Source organism: Zeugodacus cucurbitae, chromosome 4, assembly GCF_028554725.1.
Source record: "Zeugodacus cucurbitae isolate PBARC_wt_2022May chromosome 4, idZeuCucr1.2, whole genome shotgun sequence".
NCBI lineage: Eukaryota > Metazoa > Arthropoda > Insecta > Diptera > Tephritidae > Zeugodacus > Zeugodacus cucurbitae.
This window is the reverse complement of record NC_071669.1, coordinates 50,996,385-51,013,712: the sequence shown is the minus strand read 5'-3', so window position 1 is coordinate 51,013,712 and position 17,328 is coordinate 50,996,385. Positions and strand designations below refer to the sequence as shown.

General features: G+C 34.2%; 1 protein-coding gene across 5 annotated transcripts; it reads left to right on the top strand.

Moving 5' to 3' along the window:
* The first annotated feature begins 6,010 nt into the window (after positions 1 to 6,010).
* Positions 6,011 to 15,056, top strand: LOC105210455 (G-protein coupled receptor Mth2). 5 transcript variants are annotated; one of them, XM_011181435.3, is made up of 10 exons: positions 6,011 to 6,163; positions 9,917 to 10,465; positions 10,532 to 10,685; positions 10,842 to 11,027; positions 12,223 to 12,474; positions 12,817 to 12,988; positions 13,054 to 13,248; positions 13,324 to 13,447; positions 13,707 to 13,777; positions 14,736 to 15,056. In XM_011181435.3, exons 2-8 carry the CDS (start codon positions 9,953 to 9,955, stop codon positions 13,433 to 13,435), a joined length of 1,584 nt encoding a protein of 527 aa, XP_011179737.2. In that variant the 5' UTR covers positions 6,011 to 6,163; positions 9,917 to 9,952; the 3' UTR covers positions 13,436 to 13,447; positions 13,707 to 13,777; positions 14,736 to 15,056. The 5 variants fall into 5 exon arrangements, with proteins under 5 accessions (XP_011179737.2, XP_054084789.1, XP_054084790.1 ...); XM_054228814.1 differs by having other exon boundaries at positions 13,033 to 13,248; XM_054228815.1 differs by having other exon boundaries at positions 12,796 to 12,988.
* The last annotated feature ends 2,272 nt before the right edge of the window (positions 15,057 to 17,328 follow it).

Genomic DNA, 17,328 nt, shown 5'->3' with positions numbered 1-17,328 from the left:
TATTTACATATATAAATAAGTCACATATTTGTTATGACGTCAGTTTACCGATAGCGGGTAAAACTTTGGAGCAAAGTCACAGAGATGCTTTCTTTCAAGGGAAAGTGGAAAGTACTAAGTCTACGGAATGTCGCAAATTTTGTATATCCCAGGTCAGTCTTGATCAAATTAAAATATTTTTATTTTTTTCAACAAAACTTGTTTTATCAACAACAACATGATATATAGCGTCAAATTAGCGTCACTTTATAAATTTTATATTCACTCTGCTAATGAATTAATTAATTGACTTCTGGTCGTTGCTCGGATTGTTAATTTTTCGTCACATATTTTGCGGTTTTATGCATTGTTATCTGTTTTTTTGTTGTTGTCTCTATATAACGTTGCGTAGAGTTGCGGTTTTGCGGTTTAACGGCATCAGCAATTTATGACATTGCGATAGGCAATGGTTTCGATATTCTATTCATCTATGTATATATTCATTCATATAAATGCGAGTATTATTTTTTACTATACGCTCGTAGTAATTTTATACGATGCACTCGTATATGCCAGATTATAACGGTATATATTGTATTTCTAAAAATGTTTAATATGAATTCATAGAGGATGTGTGTTATTTATAGTGCTCTCAAATAGCTAACAATGTGATAGTACCGTAGTACCATACTGCATGGTATTGAGGTAAGTATAAGCTATACTTCCTACAGGAAGTTTAAGACTTTTACTCTAAACACCGGACATCTGATTTTCCTCATATATACTATGTACTCAATAGAGGACCTGAAGCTCTCTATAGACCTCAGCCAGAGGTTTTTTATACAGGCGTTTTCAAAAGCGACGCTAAAAAAGTAGATCGATAGTGGCAGCAAAGGACGCTATATTTACCCCGCTCTTTTGACATTTCTCTTCAGTAAGGTTTGCCATTTCATCAGGGAAAGATATACGTTTCAACAACGAGTCGAAATTATTAAAATTTACTATCGAAATTCGGAGTTAGTAGCTTTAACTTTAAGAGCGCTTTTAGAGAATATTGTTGCCGCTAGCGCATCAACTGAGGAATACCCAAATCAGTCTCTCACACGTCGTTCTCCTCGAGTTGGGCATCTCTGTGACGTCGTTGTGGCGAATTTTGCGAAAAGATCTTGGCCTACATTCTTACAAAATCAAATTGACGCAAGAACTGAAGACGCTTGATCACCAGAATCGTCGCATGTTCGTGAATTGGGCTGAGAAACAACTTCAGCGATGAGGCTCATTTCTGACTGAATTGCTTCGTCATAAGCTAAATATGCGTTATTGGTCAGGCAGCTGTCCACACCTACTCCATGAGTCACCATTGCATCCCGAAAAAATGACGGTTTGGTGCGGTTTATGGGCCGACGGCGTCATGGTGCCGTACTTCTTCTGTGATGACCAAGGCCGGCATGTTACTGTGAATGGGAATCACTACCGCTCAATGAATTGGACCGAATTGGATGATATGGACTCAGACAATATGTGGTTCCAACAGAACGGCGCCACAAGCCACACAACGATTTTCATAATCGACTTATTGAATGCCAAGTTTGGTGAATGTGTTATCTCACGAAATGTCCAGTCACAGTCAATTGTCCCTTTACATAACAATTTTGCCCAACAATCGCTTAATTTAGTCTCCAATTTAGCAGTTGGAAGATAAAGTAACTGTCTCATGGACATGTCTTTAAAGATCTTAGCGCATGTGTATCATGATTAGTTAAGAAGACTTGGTAGCAGTATTGATATGATAGTAACTTTGGTTAAGAATTTCTAGATAAAAATAAATAATTTTCCAGTATGATTATCAATCATTGGTCTAATTAGAGCGCCACGTGCCCATTATAGCTCGCTTAAGTCCCAATCAAACTTCAAACAACCGAAAGCTTTGTAGACCACAAAGCTTCACTAATCCATGGTACGAAGAGCAGAAGCATTTTTCATACGCATGTGATAATTACTCATGAGATATTTCTCACTAAAGTCAATTGCGTCATCTGAGCAAAAACAACAAAAATACGATTACAAAAAATTTCTAATTACTATATCAGTCAGAAACACCGGTCGCAATGCATGAGTTCATCAAATCCTATGCAGCAATACAGTTTACAGCAGCTTCTAAATCTCAAACGCTCCAGGTGATATATGGTAAACAAATCAAATTAGGTGGGTGCAGTTTCCACTTAAAAAATTCAATATATGTATGTTTATCTAAGAGTGTAAACATTTATAGAATTCACGGTTGTGATCATTAAGAAAGCTTGTGTTCGTCACTTTTGCCATTTGGGGAGAAGAGAATGAGAGTCAACATGAACTTCGCAGATGAAACTTGTTTTGTTAGCACATAAAATCGACCTACATGTATACATATGTATGTAGGTATATATGTAGGTATCAAAACAACGAAATCGAATGTGAAAATGTAAAAGAATAGGCGCGAAAACAGACGAGGGGACAGTGTGATAAGTCAGAGCCCTTTTGCACAAAAAAATAGCATTGAGTAAACGAGACCGTTTATTTAGCAGCCCAATCTACTTGATATGCTATATATAACTTAAGACCTTTTGTATTTTTTTTTTATTTTGCACAAACCGTAGGTTTTCATTATCTACACACAGCTTTTTAAATGCAATGTTGACATATGTATTAAAGCTTCATTCTCTCATTTGTTTATTCGTGAAATTCCATTTTTGACACGATACGGGTATACATACATATATATTAAATACTCGACGTTTTTTGTCCACTTCAGCTTCGAAACGATACAACTTTTTTGGGTTCTTCGAATTCTTTCAAATCCTCAGAGAACTATTCTAAAAAACCTCTCACCATAATAACGGGTGATTTTTTTGAGGTTAGGATTTTCATGCATTAGTATTTGACAGATCACGTGGGATTTCAGACATGGTGTCAAAGAGAAAGATGCTCAGTATGCTTTGACATTTCATCATGAATAGACTTACTAACGAGCAACGCTTGCAAATCATTGAATTTTATTACCAAAATCAGTGTTCGGTTCGAAATGTGTTTATCGACAAATTTTGTTCAGCGATGAGGCTCATTTCTGGTTGAATGGCTACGTAAATAAGCAAAATTGCCGCATTTGGGGTGAAGAGCAACCAGAAGCCGTTCAAGAACTGCCCATGCATCCCGAAAAATGCACTGTTTGGTGTGGTTTGTACGCTGGTGGAATCATTGGACCGTATTTTTTCAAAGATGCTGTTGGACGCAACGTTACGGTGAATGGCGATCGCTATCGTTCGATGCTAACAAACTTTTTGTTGCCAAAAATGGAAGAACTGAACTTGGTTGACATGTGGTTTCAACAAGATGGCGCTACATGCCACACAGCTCGCGATTCTATGGCCATTTTGAGGGAAAACTTCGGAGAACAATTCATCTCAAGAAATGGACCCGTAAGTTGGCCACCAAGATCATGCGATTTAACGCCTTTAGACTATTTTTTGTGGGGCTACGTCAAGTCTAAAGTCTACAGAAATAAGCCAGCAACTATTCCAGCTTTGGAAGACAACATTTCCGAAGAAATTCGGGCTATTCCGGCCGAAATGCTCGAAAAAGTTGCCCAAAATTGGACTTTCCGAATGGACCACCTAAGACGCAGCCGCGGTCAACATTTAAATGAAATTATCTTCAAAAAGTAAATGTCATGAACCAATCTAACGTTTCAAATAAAGAACCGATGAGATTTTGCAAATTTTATGCGTTTTTTTTTTAAAAAAAGTTATCAAGCTCTTAAAAAATCACCCTTTATTTGTTATGAAAGAAACCGATATGGATTTTCATGAACCATATATTCAAGTTGTGTTGTTGGATAGGCGATAGTACAAACATTAAGAATCCGGTTGCGTTCAAACTGATATGCTTTCTAAGAATTGTATTTAAAAATTATTCCTCCATATATACAAAAACCATTGTTGCATTGAGGTCAATATAGGCGAGCATGCTATTAAACTGATCTCGCATTAAAATCGAAATAAAAAGAAGTAAGGAAGGGCCAACTTCGGGTGTAACCGAACATTTTATACTCTCGCAATTTATTGATATCATTTTATTAAGATAGCACACAATTTGACCCATATATTCGGTATAATGTCCAATAGAATAACGAAAATTTACATATACAAAATATGAGAGCTGAGATAGTTCCTGAATCGATTCAGGATACATTATATCGACCACTTTGGTAAAATATCTCATATATTAACCGACTATATTTTTGAAAACCCTGTAATTAGGTATATGGAAGCTAGTGGAAATTATGACCCGATTTTAATCATTTTTGTTACAGAGACACACTATTAGAAGAAAAATATTCCCGCTGAATTACATTAAATTATCTGACCAATATTTTCTGTAAAAAAATACCATTAGGCACTGTTCTTCATGTTCGATATCCGTACCTTGAAAAGTTGTATACTTATTTGTCCACAAGTGTTGCCACAGCTTAAATACAGTATTTGTGTAAAGTTTTATTCCGCTATCTCCATATAAAAGATATACTATAATAATGAATTTAAAAGCAATAAATTCAAAAAAAAAATTGAAATTGGAATTATTTTTTTTTATAATTAACTTTAAATTGATATCTCCAATCAATTTTCGTTTTTATTTTTATTTTTTCCATTTTTGTTAACATTTCGATTTTGGAGGCGTACATAAATGAATTTGCAAATTGTATACGTCATTTGTGTGTGTGTGTGTGTTTATCGCGTTCCTTTAAATGCTTGATTTACGTACTCTATACTTACAGCGACTCACATAAGTATATATACGGTAACGATTTTCGACATATTTTAACACAAATTAATAACAAGTAAGGAACGGAATATTTTATACTCTCGCAATTTATTTATTTGATTTTTATTAATATAACACACAATTTGACCCACAGAGTCGTCATATATATGGTAGTCCATTGACAGTTTGAAAACCCTAATATTAGGTATATGGGAGCTAGGTAAAGTTATGACCCGATTTCACTCATTTTTAGCATGGAGACATATTAGAAGGAAAATATTCATTATCCATTTCTTCAAAATATCTGAGAGACTTACTTTGATGTATTTTCGGTAAAAATTTATACGAAGCTCTGAGGTCCTCATGTTCGATATATGGAGCCTGAAAAACTTATGATCCGATTTCGGCGATTTTTTGAAGGGCGAAGTTAGCGAATGCGAATGCAGTATTTGTGCAAAGTTCTGTTACGATATCTTCACTAAAAAAAAATTAGCAGGTGGCCCATTTTCAATACCAATCGGGAATATGTGTACCAAGTTTCATTATGATATCTTCATTTTTAATCAAGTTATTGCTAGCACAGACGGACGGACAGACAGACATCCGGATTTGAAATCTACTCGTCACCAAGATCACTTTGGTATGCATAACCCTATATCTAACTCGTTTAGTTTTAGGTGTTACAAACAACTGTTATGTGAACAAAACTATTATACTCTCTTTGCAAAAGTTGCGAGAGTATAAAAACATAGTAACTTCAACAACAAAAAGAATTTTTTTTCCATTTGTTCGCCCTTTGGTCAAAAACAAAATGGCTTATTCCCTAAAATGGCTAGAAACCATTACTTAGGGATGTAAACAGGCCCAAACGCAGAAAAGTATGAAAACGTCCTTTTGACTGATCCTACATTTTCAGAACGCGTAGTGCAGACTGATGAATGTGAATTTAGTATTTTTGTAGGTGATGGACACATACCGATATCGATACATCGATATATCGATATTTTTTAATAAAATCGAACCGACATCCCGACATGGTGGAGGATCACTGATGGTATGCGGTTGCATGGCAGGAAATGGTTCATAGAAGGAATAATGGAGAAGTACATGTATGTACAGATTTTAAAGTACAGTTATCTGTCAAGTCTCCAAAATCATAGAAATGTGTAGCGTGTGTATGTATATTTTTGTGAGCCTGTGTATATGGCTGTATACTCGTTTTGGGTCTTTGTTCTTCGATTTAAAAAGAACATCGGCAGTTTGTACTCAACACTTGCTCGCACACAAGCAATTATCGCGCAACAGTTTCGCTGTTTCAGTGATGAATTTTTTTTAATTTCGAGTGAAATTTACAACAACAAAAAATACTTGAATTGATTAAAAACGTGTAAGTGGCATGTTGTTGTTTTGTAAACATTCACCGTTAAAGCATAATTTCTTTTGGATTTTTTATTTGAAAGTGGTTGCATTTGTGATATTTGTGTCAAATGATACATTTTGATATATATTTTATATATATGTAGTTCCAGCAAAATTGTGAAGAGCGCGCCGTTGTCTCTTCGTGAAACAGAAACTCTTTAAATATACAATAATTGTGCTGTGTTAACATTTTTTGGCTTATTTCGAAAATGTATTACTGCAAAGTATCGATACAGTTTGACTACAGTATTTATACATCAACTGCAAGCAACGTCAGACGACATTGTAAAACGATGCGTTGTATAATTCGACATTGTGGAGCACTTTTACTGCAAAGTTCGATTCGCTCAAGTATAAAAGTCTAAATTTGATTTATAATTTTTCTTTTAAGATTCGCCGGTAATAGAAACAGAAACTTCATTCAAATACAATTGAACTTACATAACTCGAATCACCATAATCCAAAGTTGGAGAGACTTCCGAGTTATTCAAGAGTTCTAGTTATGGAGAATTTCCTGTTAGTAGTTCGAGTTATGAAATTTCAACTGCATATAGGCTTTAGAACTCCATTTTTGTCAGAATATAACTAAAGAACTGAAAATAAAACATTTTGGAAAAAAATTAATAAACAAGTAAGGAAGGGCTAAGTGTAACCGTACATTTTATACTCTCGCAATTTATTTGTGTAGTTCCACTATGAAACCACACTATATCGAAGCTGTAATAATTCCTGGACCGATTTCAAATATTTTTGCTACCAAGCTACATTATGTCAAATACAATATGCTTACTCAATTTTGTCAAGATATCGCACATATTAACCGATACATACGGTATAAAGTCCACCGTAAGTTTGGAAACCCATATATGAGGCTTATGAGGGCTAGAGAAGTATTGAACCGATTTTGCCCATTTTTGGCCCAGAAGCACATTGTTATAAGAAACTCACCCTTTGGATTTCTTGAAAATATCTGAGAGATTTACCTTAAAAAATTATAGTTCATATTTGGTAATTTTTTGACGAGCGATGTCACATTAGAAACACAGTATTTGTGCAAAGTTTTGTTCCGATATCTTTACTGGTGTTTAATTAATATATTGTAAAGTGAATAAATCGGATGAAAAATTGTATTATAGGGAAAGTAAGAGGGATTATGAACTTATTACGCAGACGAAAGCATTGGGATGTCAAGAAAATGTCATTAACCGAATTTCATTGAAATTAGTCCAGTAGTTTCTCAGATATGGTTTTCGTACCATAAGTAAGCGGCGCCACGTCCATTTTAGACCATTTTAGAGTAATCCAACAAATATTGCGGATGCGTTATAGAACATCATACTCTGTTCGTATGCATCACAATTGACGTTTTCGAAGTCAGACCATGTGTTTTGCGAAGTCCAACTAGTGATCGTATCATTTTAAAAATATAACAAGAAATTCAAAGTGTTAACTGAAATTTATTTGATGTGTGATAAAAATAAATTCTAGCCGAATGTAAGAAATTCCACAATCTGTCGTGTGTAGAGTGAGTTCTTTTGAAAAAGTACTAAGCCTTTCCGATTTACTTTGTAACCTATAGATCGGTTAGTGTGTGTGACTATCACTTTCTTTTTACTAAATGACATACATTTTTCAGCAATCGCACTAAGAATTCGACTTAGTAGAGCCTTGTAATCATTTTATCCTTATCAATATAGTAGATTCGCAACTTGTGAATAACAGTAAATGCTGGATATTAGATTTTCCAGTGATAGGGGGTGTTCGCTTTCGTCAGGACAGGTTCGGCGGGTTTCTACTATTCCTTAAACTCTGGTGTGTACCAGTGAAACCATGTTCCGAATCGATAGAAATTGATTTCGTATTAATTTTTGATCACATGATACTAATTTTTGTTTGTGGTAGTATCGTCATCGGGTTTTAATGATTAGTACATATCGGACTGATCTTGTAATATTTTCGATCATCTATGAGCTATTTGTATTGGAAAACCGAAAAGTGATATAGAGTGTATAGTATACATCAACATGATTCGAAAGACGAGATGAACTGATTTATCAGCATTCGTCAGACCTTTCAAATTAGTTAAACCTAGGTGACATTTTGAGTAGTATGTTAAAAATCCGCAAAACGGATTTAATAGAAATTATTAATAAAATGGTATAGTTTCTTATGAATTAGACCCACAAGATAAGATTACTTGTTGTTGCGAAACATACAAACAAAAATGAATGAAATTGGTCTCTATCTTCCTCTAGGCTTCATATACCAAATTTGAGGAACTTGAAAAAAAAGAGATTTGCGTATCCCAGCCTTACCGATTTACTTTGTAACCTATAGATCGGTTACTGTGTGTGACATCTCAATGAAAAATTTCGCTTGTTAAGTACATATAGATGTACATTTATTTAAAAATCACTTCACGGAATATCTATTAATATAAATAGTGCAGCTTGGACTGATATATGTACATATGTATGTGCTGACCCCATAAATTCAATGCAATAAATGTCTATATAATATATTTTAATATGTGGAGCATAAAGATGCAAAATCTCATATTGTTTACAATAAAAAAAGTTTTAAAACTTATAGCAAAAAAATGTTCGAAAATTTAAGGAAGATATAAATAGTGTTTGTTTAAATAAGAATACTGATGGTTGAGGAAAATATGAAATTAGGAACAGTGCTGATTCATTTTCTGATTCGAATTGGTTCAGTATATTCATATATATGAACACATATATACTAAATATTACGGACGTTTTCGAATATAAGATTTGAAAACGATTACACGCTGAACTAAAATCACTTTGTTGTTTATTTCTTGTTCAGATACAGAATCCAGATGTTTCAGAATAAATGGCACTTATTCTTGCTGCCAGCATTTTCTCTTAGCAACATGTTCTGGTAGACTGTGAGATGTGGTAATCCGTGTGTCCCCTCCTCCTCAGCATTAAGGGGAAACTAAACTGAACAGTTGAAAAGTAAATTGCGACTCGAATGAGGGAAGACATTTGCTCTCCAGAGTAATCTTAAAATATGAAATGTTGCACACATCTGTACCAATATATAAGAACATTTAACAGATGCTATTGGATAATTCTAAATCTATCTCACAAGCAAAGACAGTGGTGTCCACCATGAAACATTATCTAAACTGAAAGCCTATACAGAGTCTCGTAGTTCAGGTCACACAATAACACGATAAGTTATATTAAATGAAGAAAGTATAGATAAATATATTGCTTCCATTACTCCAAATTATTGGTCTACAACTTTGCTTCCGCAAAAATCGATTTGATCGACCAGTGCTTGACCCTAAAGACATCTATTGGAAAATGGCGGAAGCAAAGTTGTGGACCAATAGTATTTTCCAAAAGCTTGGCGGCATTTGATAATTTTTTATTTTTTTTTGTTGAACGCTTGTAAGAAATACTCAAATAATAGTAAAAAATGTGGTGGGGTATCCATACATTTTTCGAATACTGTAGATATGTACTACGTACAACCAGTTAATACATAGAATTGCGGTTGATTGCGCCAGCATTTTTTTGGATCTTTCCCGAAGGAAAACCAAATACCACATTTATGATTAATTAATGTATGATTAAATAGGTTTTAGAGAATTCAGCAAATAACGTTTTATGCGTCATAGCAATATATAAATTCAAGTGTACAATTATATGCGAACTAAAAAAAAATTTCCTCTTATTATTACAGAATTTCACAGAAGTTGCAGATTCTCGAATAAAATTAATGTTTCTACGAATATCTTTACTACTCTCTGGAGTATGTTTACTCATTTGCAATGCTCACGTATTGCCAGAGATACCCAATTGTGTGTTTGAAGACACGGTGAACTTAACCGCCAGCACTAAATTCGCCAATGGCTCATACCTCTATGAGGGACTGTTGGTGCCACCACAATTGACTGGCGTATATGACTACATCGAGTTGTATGATGGTGAACGTAAGCAAGTGAAGTCGCATGTACGCGGTTGTGTGTGTCAACTGAAGAAGTGCGTGAAGTTCTGCTGTCATCCCAGAGCAGATATGTACCGGTTAAGCAGAGACTCACCGTCGCTCTGTGCGGAAGAGCTGAATGAAGAGCTTAAATATTCACCATACGTAAATGTTACGCTACACAACAGTAGTCGCGTCTTGATGCATGTGCTGGATGAGTTTGTCGTGCAACAAGGGATACCATGCGAAGGTGGCTATATGCTAATGCCACATATGTACGAAGAGGATCAATGGGAGTTGAGAGAGGTAAAGAGTGTGATTTCAAAAAATGTTGCTAAATATGTTTTAATTTACACACAATGGATTTCATAGGATGGCACTTTATATCGTCTAGCTGATGCGGCGCTTTTATCAAGACGTGATTATTGCCTGCAATCATATGCAGTCGGAGACACTTATGTACTAAATCCAATGAACTGTCCAGCGACATTCGACGAACCTCCAACAATAATGCTGAATTCGATGAGTAAGTAGCTAAAGTTAGTGTAAGAGGAAGAAAGTGAGAGTGAGTGAGTGGGAAAGAGAGAGAGAGATAGTGTGAAAAAGAGTGAAAGAGCATAAGAGAGTCTTACATTCTGCAGATAATATAGAAATAATATTTTTGTTTTCAATTACTTTACAGTTATGTTGATTTCATTGCCATTTCTCTATATAACTGTCCTGATTTATTGGTTCATTCCGGAATTGTGGAACTTGCATTCCAAGTGCTTAATATGTTATCTACTTTCGTTAGCGATTGGTACGACTTTGATTGTAGTGGTCAATTTCCGAGGTGCTGAATTCGAAACAGTTACTTGCGCTATTATTGGTGAGTTTATTAATTCCTCTGTCAACCTGTTGGATACGCCCCGAATTCAATGCAAGCGAAGCAAATATGTGTAGATCGAATTCTCTCGTAAGATATCGGCTGGTTTAGATATTTTAAGAGCAAGGCGATGATCAGCTACAGGAGAGATATATACGTGTCTGCGAGAAGAACAAACGCAAATAGTAGCGCACGAATTTGTCGGCTGACACGAGCTTAATGCCTTGAATTACAGATTAATAGAGGAATACATACATATGTTTACAAAGGGTTTTTCAATAGAGACGCTACAACCGATAGGGACAGCAAACGGCGCCGTATTTTTCCCGCACTTTTGACATTTCTTTTCAGTAAGATTTGTCATTTCATCATACGATCCAACAACGGGTCGAGATTATTAAAATTTGCTACCGAAATTCAGAGTCAGTGGCCTTAACTTTAAGAGCGTTACGTCCAATTTATGGTGGGCTCATTTCTGGCTGAATAGCTTCATCAATAAGCTAAATATGCGTTATTGTTCATTCAGCTGTCCACACATACCCCATTAGTCGCCATTGCATCCCGATAGAATTATGGTTTGGTGCGGTTTATGTTCCGGCGGCGTCAGTGAGCCGTACTTCTTCCGCGATGATCAAGACCAACACCTTATTGTGAATGGGAATTACTAACGCTCAATGATAACCGAATATTTTTGGCCCGAATTGGATGATATGGACATGTACAATATGTGGTTCCAACAGGACGGCGTCACAAGCCACACTGCGAATGCCATAATCGATTTTTTGAATACCAAGTTTAGTGAACGTGTTATTTCCCGAAATTGCCGTGTTAATTGGCCGCCTCGGTCGTGAAATTTGACGCCGTTAGACTATTTCCTATCGAGCTACGTCAAGTCTATGATCTATGCCAACAAGCCAGCGACGATTGATGAACTTTGTACGAATATCGATCGATTTATGCTTAAAAACAGTCGAAAATTGTGTTCAGCGTCTGGACTTCGGCAAATCGAGTTCCATACATAATAGCATCGAATGTACATTCACAGGAATAAAGAATTTCGTAGATATCACAATCCGTTTTTTGTTTTAGCGCTCTTATTGAAAAACCCTTAATATAGTAATTAATATAATATTATTATTATTAATATTAAATCTCAAATTATTACATACATTCATATATTCCTTTTCCTCTTTGACAGGTTTTGTTGCCTACTATTTTCTCTCAGCCGTCTTTTACTGGCTCAATGTGATATGCTATGATGTTTGGCAAAATTTCTGCCGCTCGAAGGGCAATGTACAACATTTGACACAACGAAAACAATTTATGTATTATTCTCTCTATGGTTGGGGACTACCAGCGCTAATGACCGTTATAACTATCGGTTTACAATACTCCAATCTACCATTGAAACTAAAATCGGGTATCGGATATTCGCACTGCTGGTTGAAGAGTGAGTTAATTGAACTAATACTAAAAATATAAAACAGTTGAAGATAGTTGTAGATAATATGAAGCAAAACTTTTCTGTGACGTCACTTTAGCAATACTAACAGAGGGGATACAAATATAAACACGTTCTGAGCGGTAATATTTTGTACTAAATCTATAATTGTAAATGCTTTTGGTAAATATTGATTTTGACTATAAGAGAATCCTACCACGATTGTTAAACAAATATGCACCGAAAGTCAAATAAAATACTAAATTGACGTCAGCAAAATGGCTTAACTTCTACTCTTCACTATCTATAAAAAATATACCGACTGTAAAGTGGATTTTCTCTCTCGTATAGCTCATGACTGGTCTGCCATGATCTATTTCTATGGACCATGCCTGCTGCTAATCATTTTCAACATTATCATATTCTTTTTGACCATTAAGAAGGTATATAAGATTAGAAATGAAATGAACACATTGGCCGACACCAAAGACAGCAGACGAAAATTGCGTTCGCAAACAAAGAAGTGAGTTCCGTTTTTATGATTATCTCCAACTAATCGAGTAAAAGGTATGTATTATTATACTCCAGTATTTGGCTCTTCTTCCGCCTCTTCACTGTCATGGGTATTGGTTGGCTATTGGAGATCATCGGCTATATAGTGGGTAATAATAGTGATTACACGATTATTTTCCAAATCACAGATGTCTACAACGCTGCACAGGGCCTAATAATATTTGCCATTCTAGTGTTGAAGAAGAAAGTGCTGTTGCTCATAAAGAAAAGGTAAAATATTGATTGTAAAGTCATTTCATTAATAAATTGGCAATATTATTAATTTCAATTGAATGCTACGCAAAGGATTATGTGCATCAAGAGTTCGAACGCCACAGACTCTGCCGAATCACAGTGCTCTGAAGAAGAGATAGCCTTGCAAAGTATAACAAACGATGTTCCACAGATTTTGAAATAAGTAAAAATATGGGTAAAAAAAAACTATTTTCTTAAACCGTTATTTGTGTTATGTATTATTTTGTGTTGTGGTGCTATGGTCCTATAACGAATGCTTGCGATATTTTTTTGGTTTTGGTATCTAATTCCGTTTATTCGATTTTTATTTGGTTTTTGACTAAAAAATGTTTTTTTCTCAAAATATAATGCATGGTTCACACTTCATTCATTTCTTAAATGTTTAATACCTTTCCAATATTATTGTATTCATTTGGTTACTACTCCTTTTTCAGTTTATTTAAATCGAATGATACTACCATAGTGGATACAACAAGTTGACTAAAATCGGTATCTTTTTAATTATGTAAGTAAGTTTTCGATTTGAAACATATATATCATATTTTCTTTAATATTTTTTTCACAAAGAAAAAAGGTATTCATTTAATGGGTTAGGGTTAGTCAAGTCAGGATTTACAAAAAATCAATCTTTAATTTATGGCATTTTATGAGATATTAAAAAATATTCTCCAAAAATTTGAAGTTGATCCGATGATTACTTTTCGAATTTTTCGACAAATAACAAAGATCGCTCGGACACTCCAAAACGCTAATGTGAAACTTTAAATGCGTTTTTCTCCAAACTATGTTTCTTGAACTGGTGACAACTGTAAATCGAAAACCGCTCAGTGGACTTTAATGAAATTTATACAGCTTTTATAATACATAATAATCCTTGGCCTGATTGAAGCTTTTTTTCTTTTCTCAAAAAATTTCGATTTTTTAAGACCAATTAACTGTTGATTTTTTCCCAAAACTCTAGAAAAAAATTTCCTGAGGCCGCCATTCTGTTAATTTTGAAAAAAAAATTTAAAAATAAGCTTCGATCAGCCCCGGGATTAATGTATTTATAAAAATAATTTGTTTTGTGATTGATTTTAGATGAATTCCAAGGACTTATGATTGTCACCGCAAGCTGAGCCAACACAGACAGCTATAAGTTTGGAAATTATTATTTTATTTTTTTTTTTTTTAATTTTCGTGACTTCAAGTCAAAACATTGTATAATAATGCCATATTATTACTTTTGTAAAATAACATAATTTAATATCAAAGAAAATTACTGAAAATTCTCCTTTTTCGTGTCTTTGATACCCCTAAGCCCTTAACTGCGATATGAATAAAGGATAGATAAAGTTATATATGGGCATTTCCTTAGATCAAGATTGCTATATTTTTATTCTATAGCAAGTTCTCTGATTGTTTTTTGTTTTCATGAAATATCGATATATATATTAATCTTTCTTTTTTCTTTTGTCATTTAGAAAATCTCGAAATCCATTGGAAACTCTCGACTGATGTTAGGAGTTGAAAAATTATTAAACTAAAACTGCGTATTTATTCACACTTAATTTCGTAAGCACTCAATACATATATATATGTATGTATGTATTTATTTTTAAGTTACGCTTATATTCCGTACATATGTATACGCCATATAGTATGGTCATTGCTGTGACCTGTTGTACGCGTCCGTTATCAAGCCAACATTTTTGAACAGCGACTGTGATAGCAACAGCGACAGAATAATACTTGAAAACTCGCATAAATAATAAATAAAAAAAAAAAAACAAAAATTAACAAAATCATTTTTGATATGACTTTGTAATAACTGTACAATACGAAATGCTGATTAATATATACTAATTATAAGCTACGTACGTTAAACTAAATATATAAGGCCTAATGCATTTATTTATATTTTTTTGTATTTTTATAAAAATAAATTAATATTAAATAAATAAAATCAGTATTTTAGAAATTAATTATTTTTATTTTTAATCTGAACTTTAGTTAAAAAATAAAGTGGAACTTCCATAACTCAAACTTCTATAACTCGAAGATCTCCATAACTTGAACTGAATTGGCAATAGCGGTTAGAAGCCAAATTTCCTTCCCTAACTCGAATTTTTCCATAACTCGAACTCTTGAAGTGGCAATAGAAGGCAACTATCATACGAATTCCCTTCCATAAATCGAACTTTTCGACAAGGGCATAATACAAAATGTAAAATTTCACTATCGAGGCACAATTTTAAAAGAGTCCCTTCATACCGTATGGAGTTGAACTAAAAATATGATATTACACTTATGGATTGTATAAATCATATAACAAAAGGATGGCATACAGACGTCAAGAACCAAACAATAGCAAACAGTAACAAAGATTTTAAAAAGTCTTCACTTTTTTTGATCAAAATCTAATTGAATAACAAATATGTTTCAGGCCTAACCTTAGATATTTGCGCTCGACATATATACATATATACACTTAGAATATGGAACATAAGAGAATATTAATTTTATGTAATTGTTGTTCATAATAATAATAAATTAATATAAAGAAATAAAAACATCGAAGTGATCATAATGAAGAGCTGAATTGACTTCTGTTTTTTTGTATCGGTAAGTATAGTAAGTGAAATAATAAGGGTTTGATTTTAGACGCAATATTGTAATTTTACAGTCATATAATTTTATGGGCTCAATTAGCACTAGATGTGCCATTTTGATACACTATTCGCAGACCTTATAATTTACTGTTATCCAGGCTTGATGCCTGATGGATTCCAAGTGTCCAGTGTCGGATCTGTGATAGGGCTGGACATTCACAGAGAAAGTGGAAAATTATTTCCTTATTCCCCTCTAGTTCACAGCATCGGCAAATGTTATTATAGGGCATGCCCATTTTCATTGCATGTTCTCCAAATGGCCAATGACCTGTTAGAGTAGCTGTAAGTCTGCAAATACTTTTCCTGGACCAATTTAATAATATCCCAGACCTAGTCTTATCATATTTTGGCCATATCTGTTTAGTTATTTTATAATTTGTGATATTCTTCCATCTGTTCTCTGCTAATTGTTCGAATTGTATGTTGAGTTCTCTTCTGATCGTTCCTAGCGGGCATGGTATAAGCTCAGCACAGACTCATTCGTCTAGAACGGCTCCTGCCTTTGCCAACTCGTTTGTTCTTTCGTTACCGAAGATGTTCCTGTGGCCGGGAACCCAGACCAAGTTTAATTGTACTTGGTCTTCCAGAGTGCTCAATTCCTTCTTGCCGTTATGGACTACGCTGGAGTTAGTCAGTGGCGACGACAAGGCCAGGAGAGCCGCCTGACTATCTGTATATCTGGTAGTTAGCCAATAGAGCTTCACAGGCCTTCTCTATGCTCAGTATTTCCGCTTGGAAGATGCTAGCCAAGTACGGTAGACGGAAGGAGCGAAGGAGCGAGAAATGTTAAGATCATCGGAGTATACACCTGTGCCTACTCCGCAGTCTATTTTGGACCCGTCGGTATAGACTAGTATGGTATTTTCCTCCCTTATTATTACATTTTAAGTGTTCAGATATTTTCACAAAAGTATATATGTACATATCAAACTTAAGGGGTTAGGCAGGTTTCAAAATTAAAAAAAAAAATTGATTGTCCTATTAAATAGTGCAATATCTTGGAAATATTATCCGAAAATATCAAATCAATCCGAGTAATATTCTAAGAGATATACCCTTTAGAAGTTCCGTCCATCAGGACACGTTAGTATGAATGTATAACTTTGAACGCATTTATCTCAAAACTATATTTTTCAAAACTATATTTGACAGTTAAAAAGCGAAAATTTATAAAGCGATTTTGTTCAAATTTTGCACACATTTTTGGAATAACATTATCTAGTTAATAAATAAAGGATTTTTTTTATATTTTTATTATAACTATTTTTTTTTCGAAAATTTGATCAAAAAGGTGAATTTTTTGGTTCAAACTCTGTGAAAATTCATATTTCAATATTTTCTTGTTTTCATCGTTCATTAACTAGATTTATCCATATACTATCGAAATATTTTTGGTTTATTGATT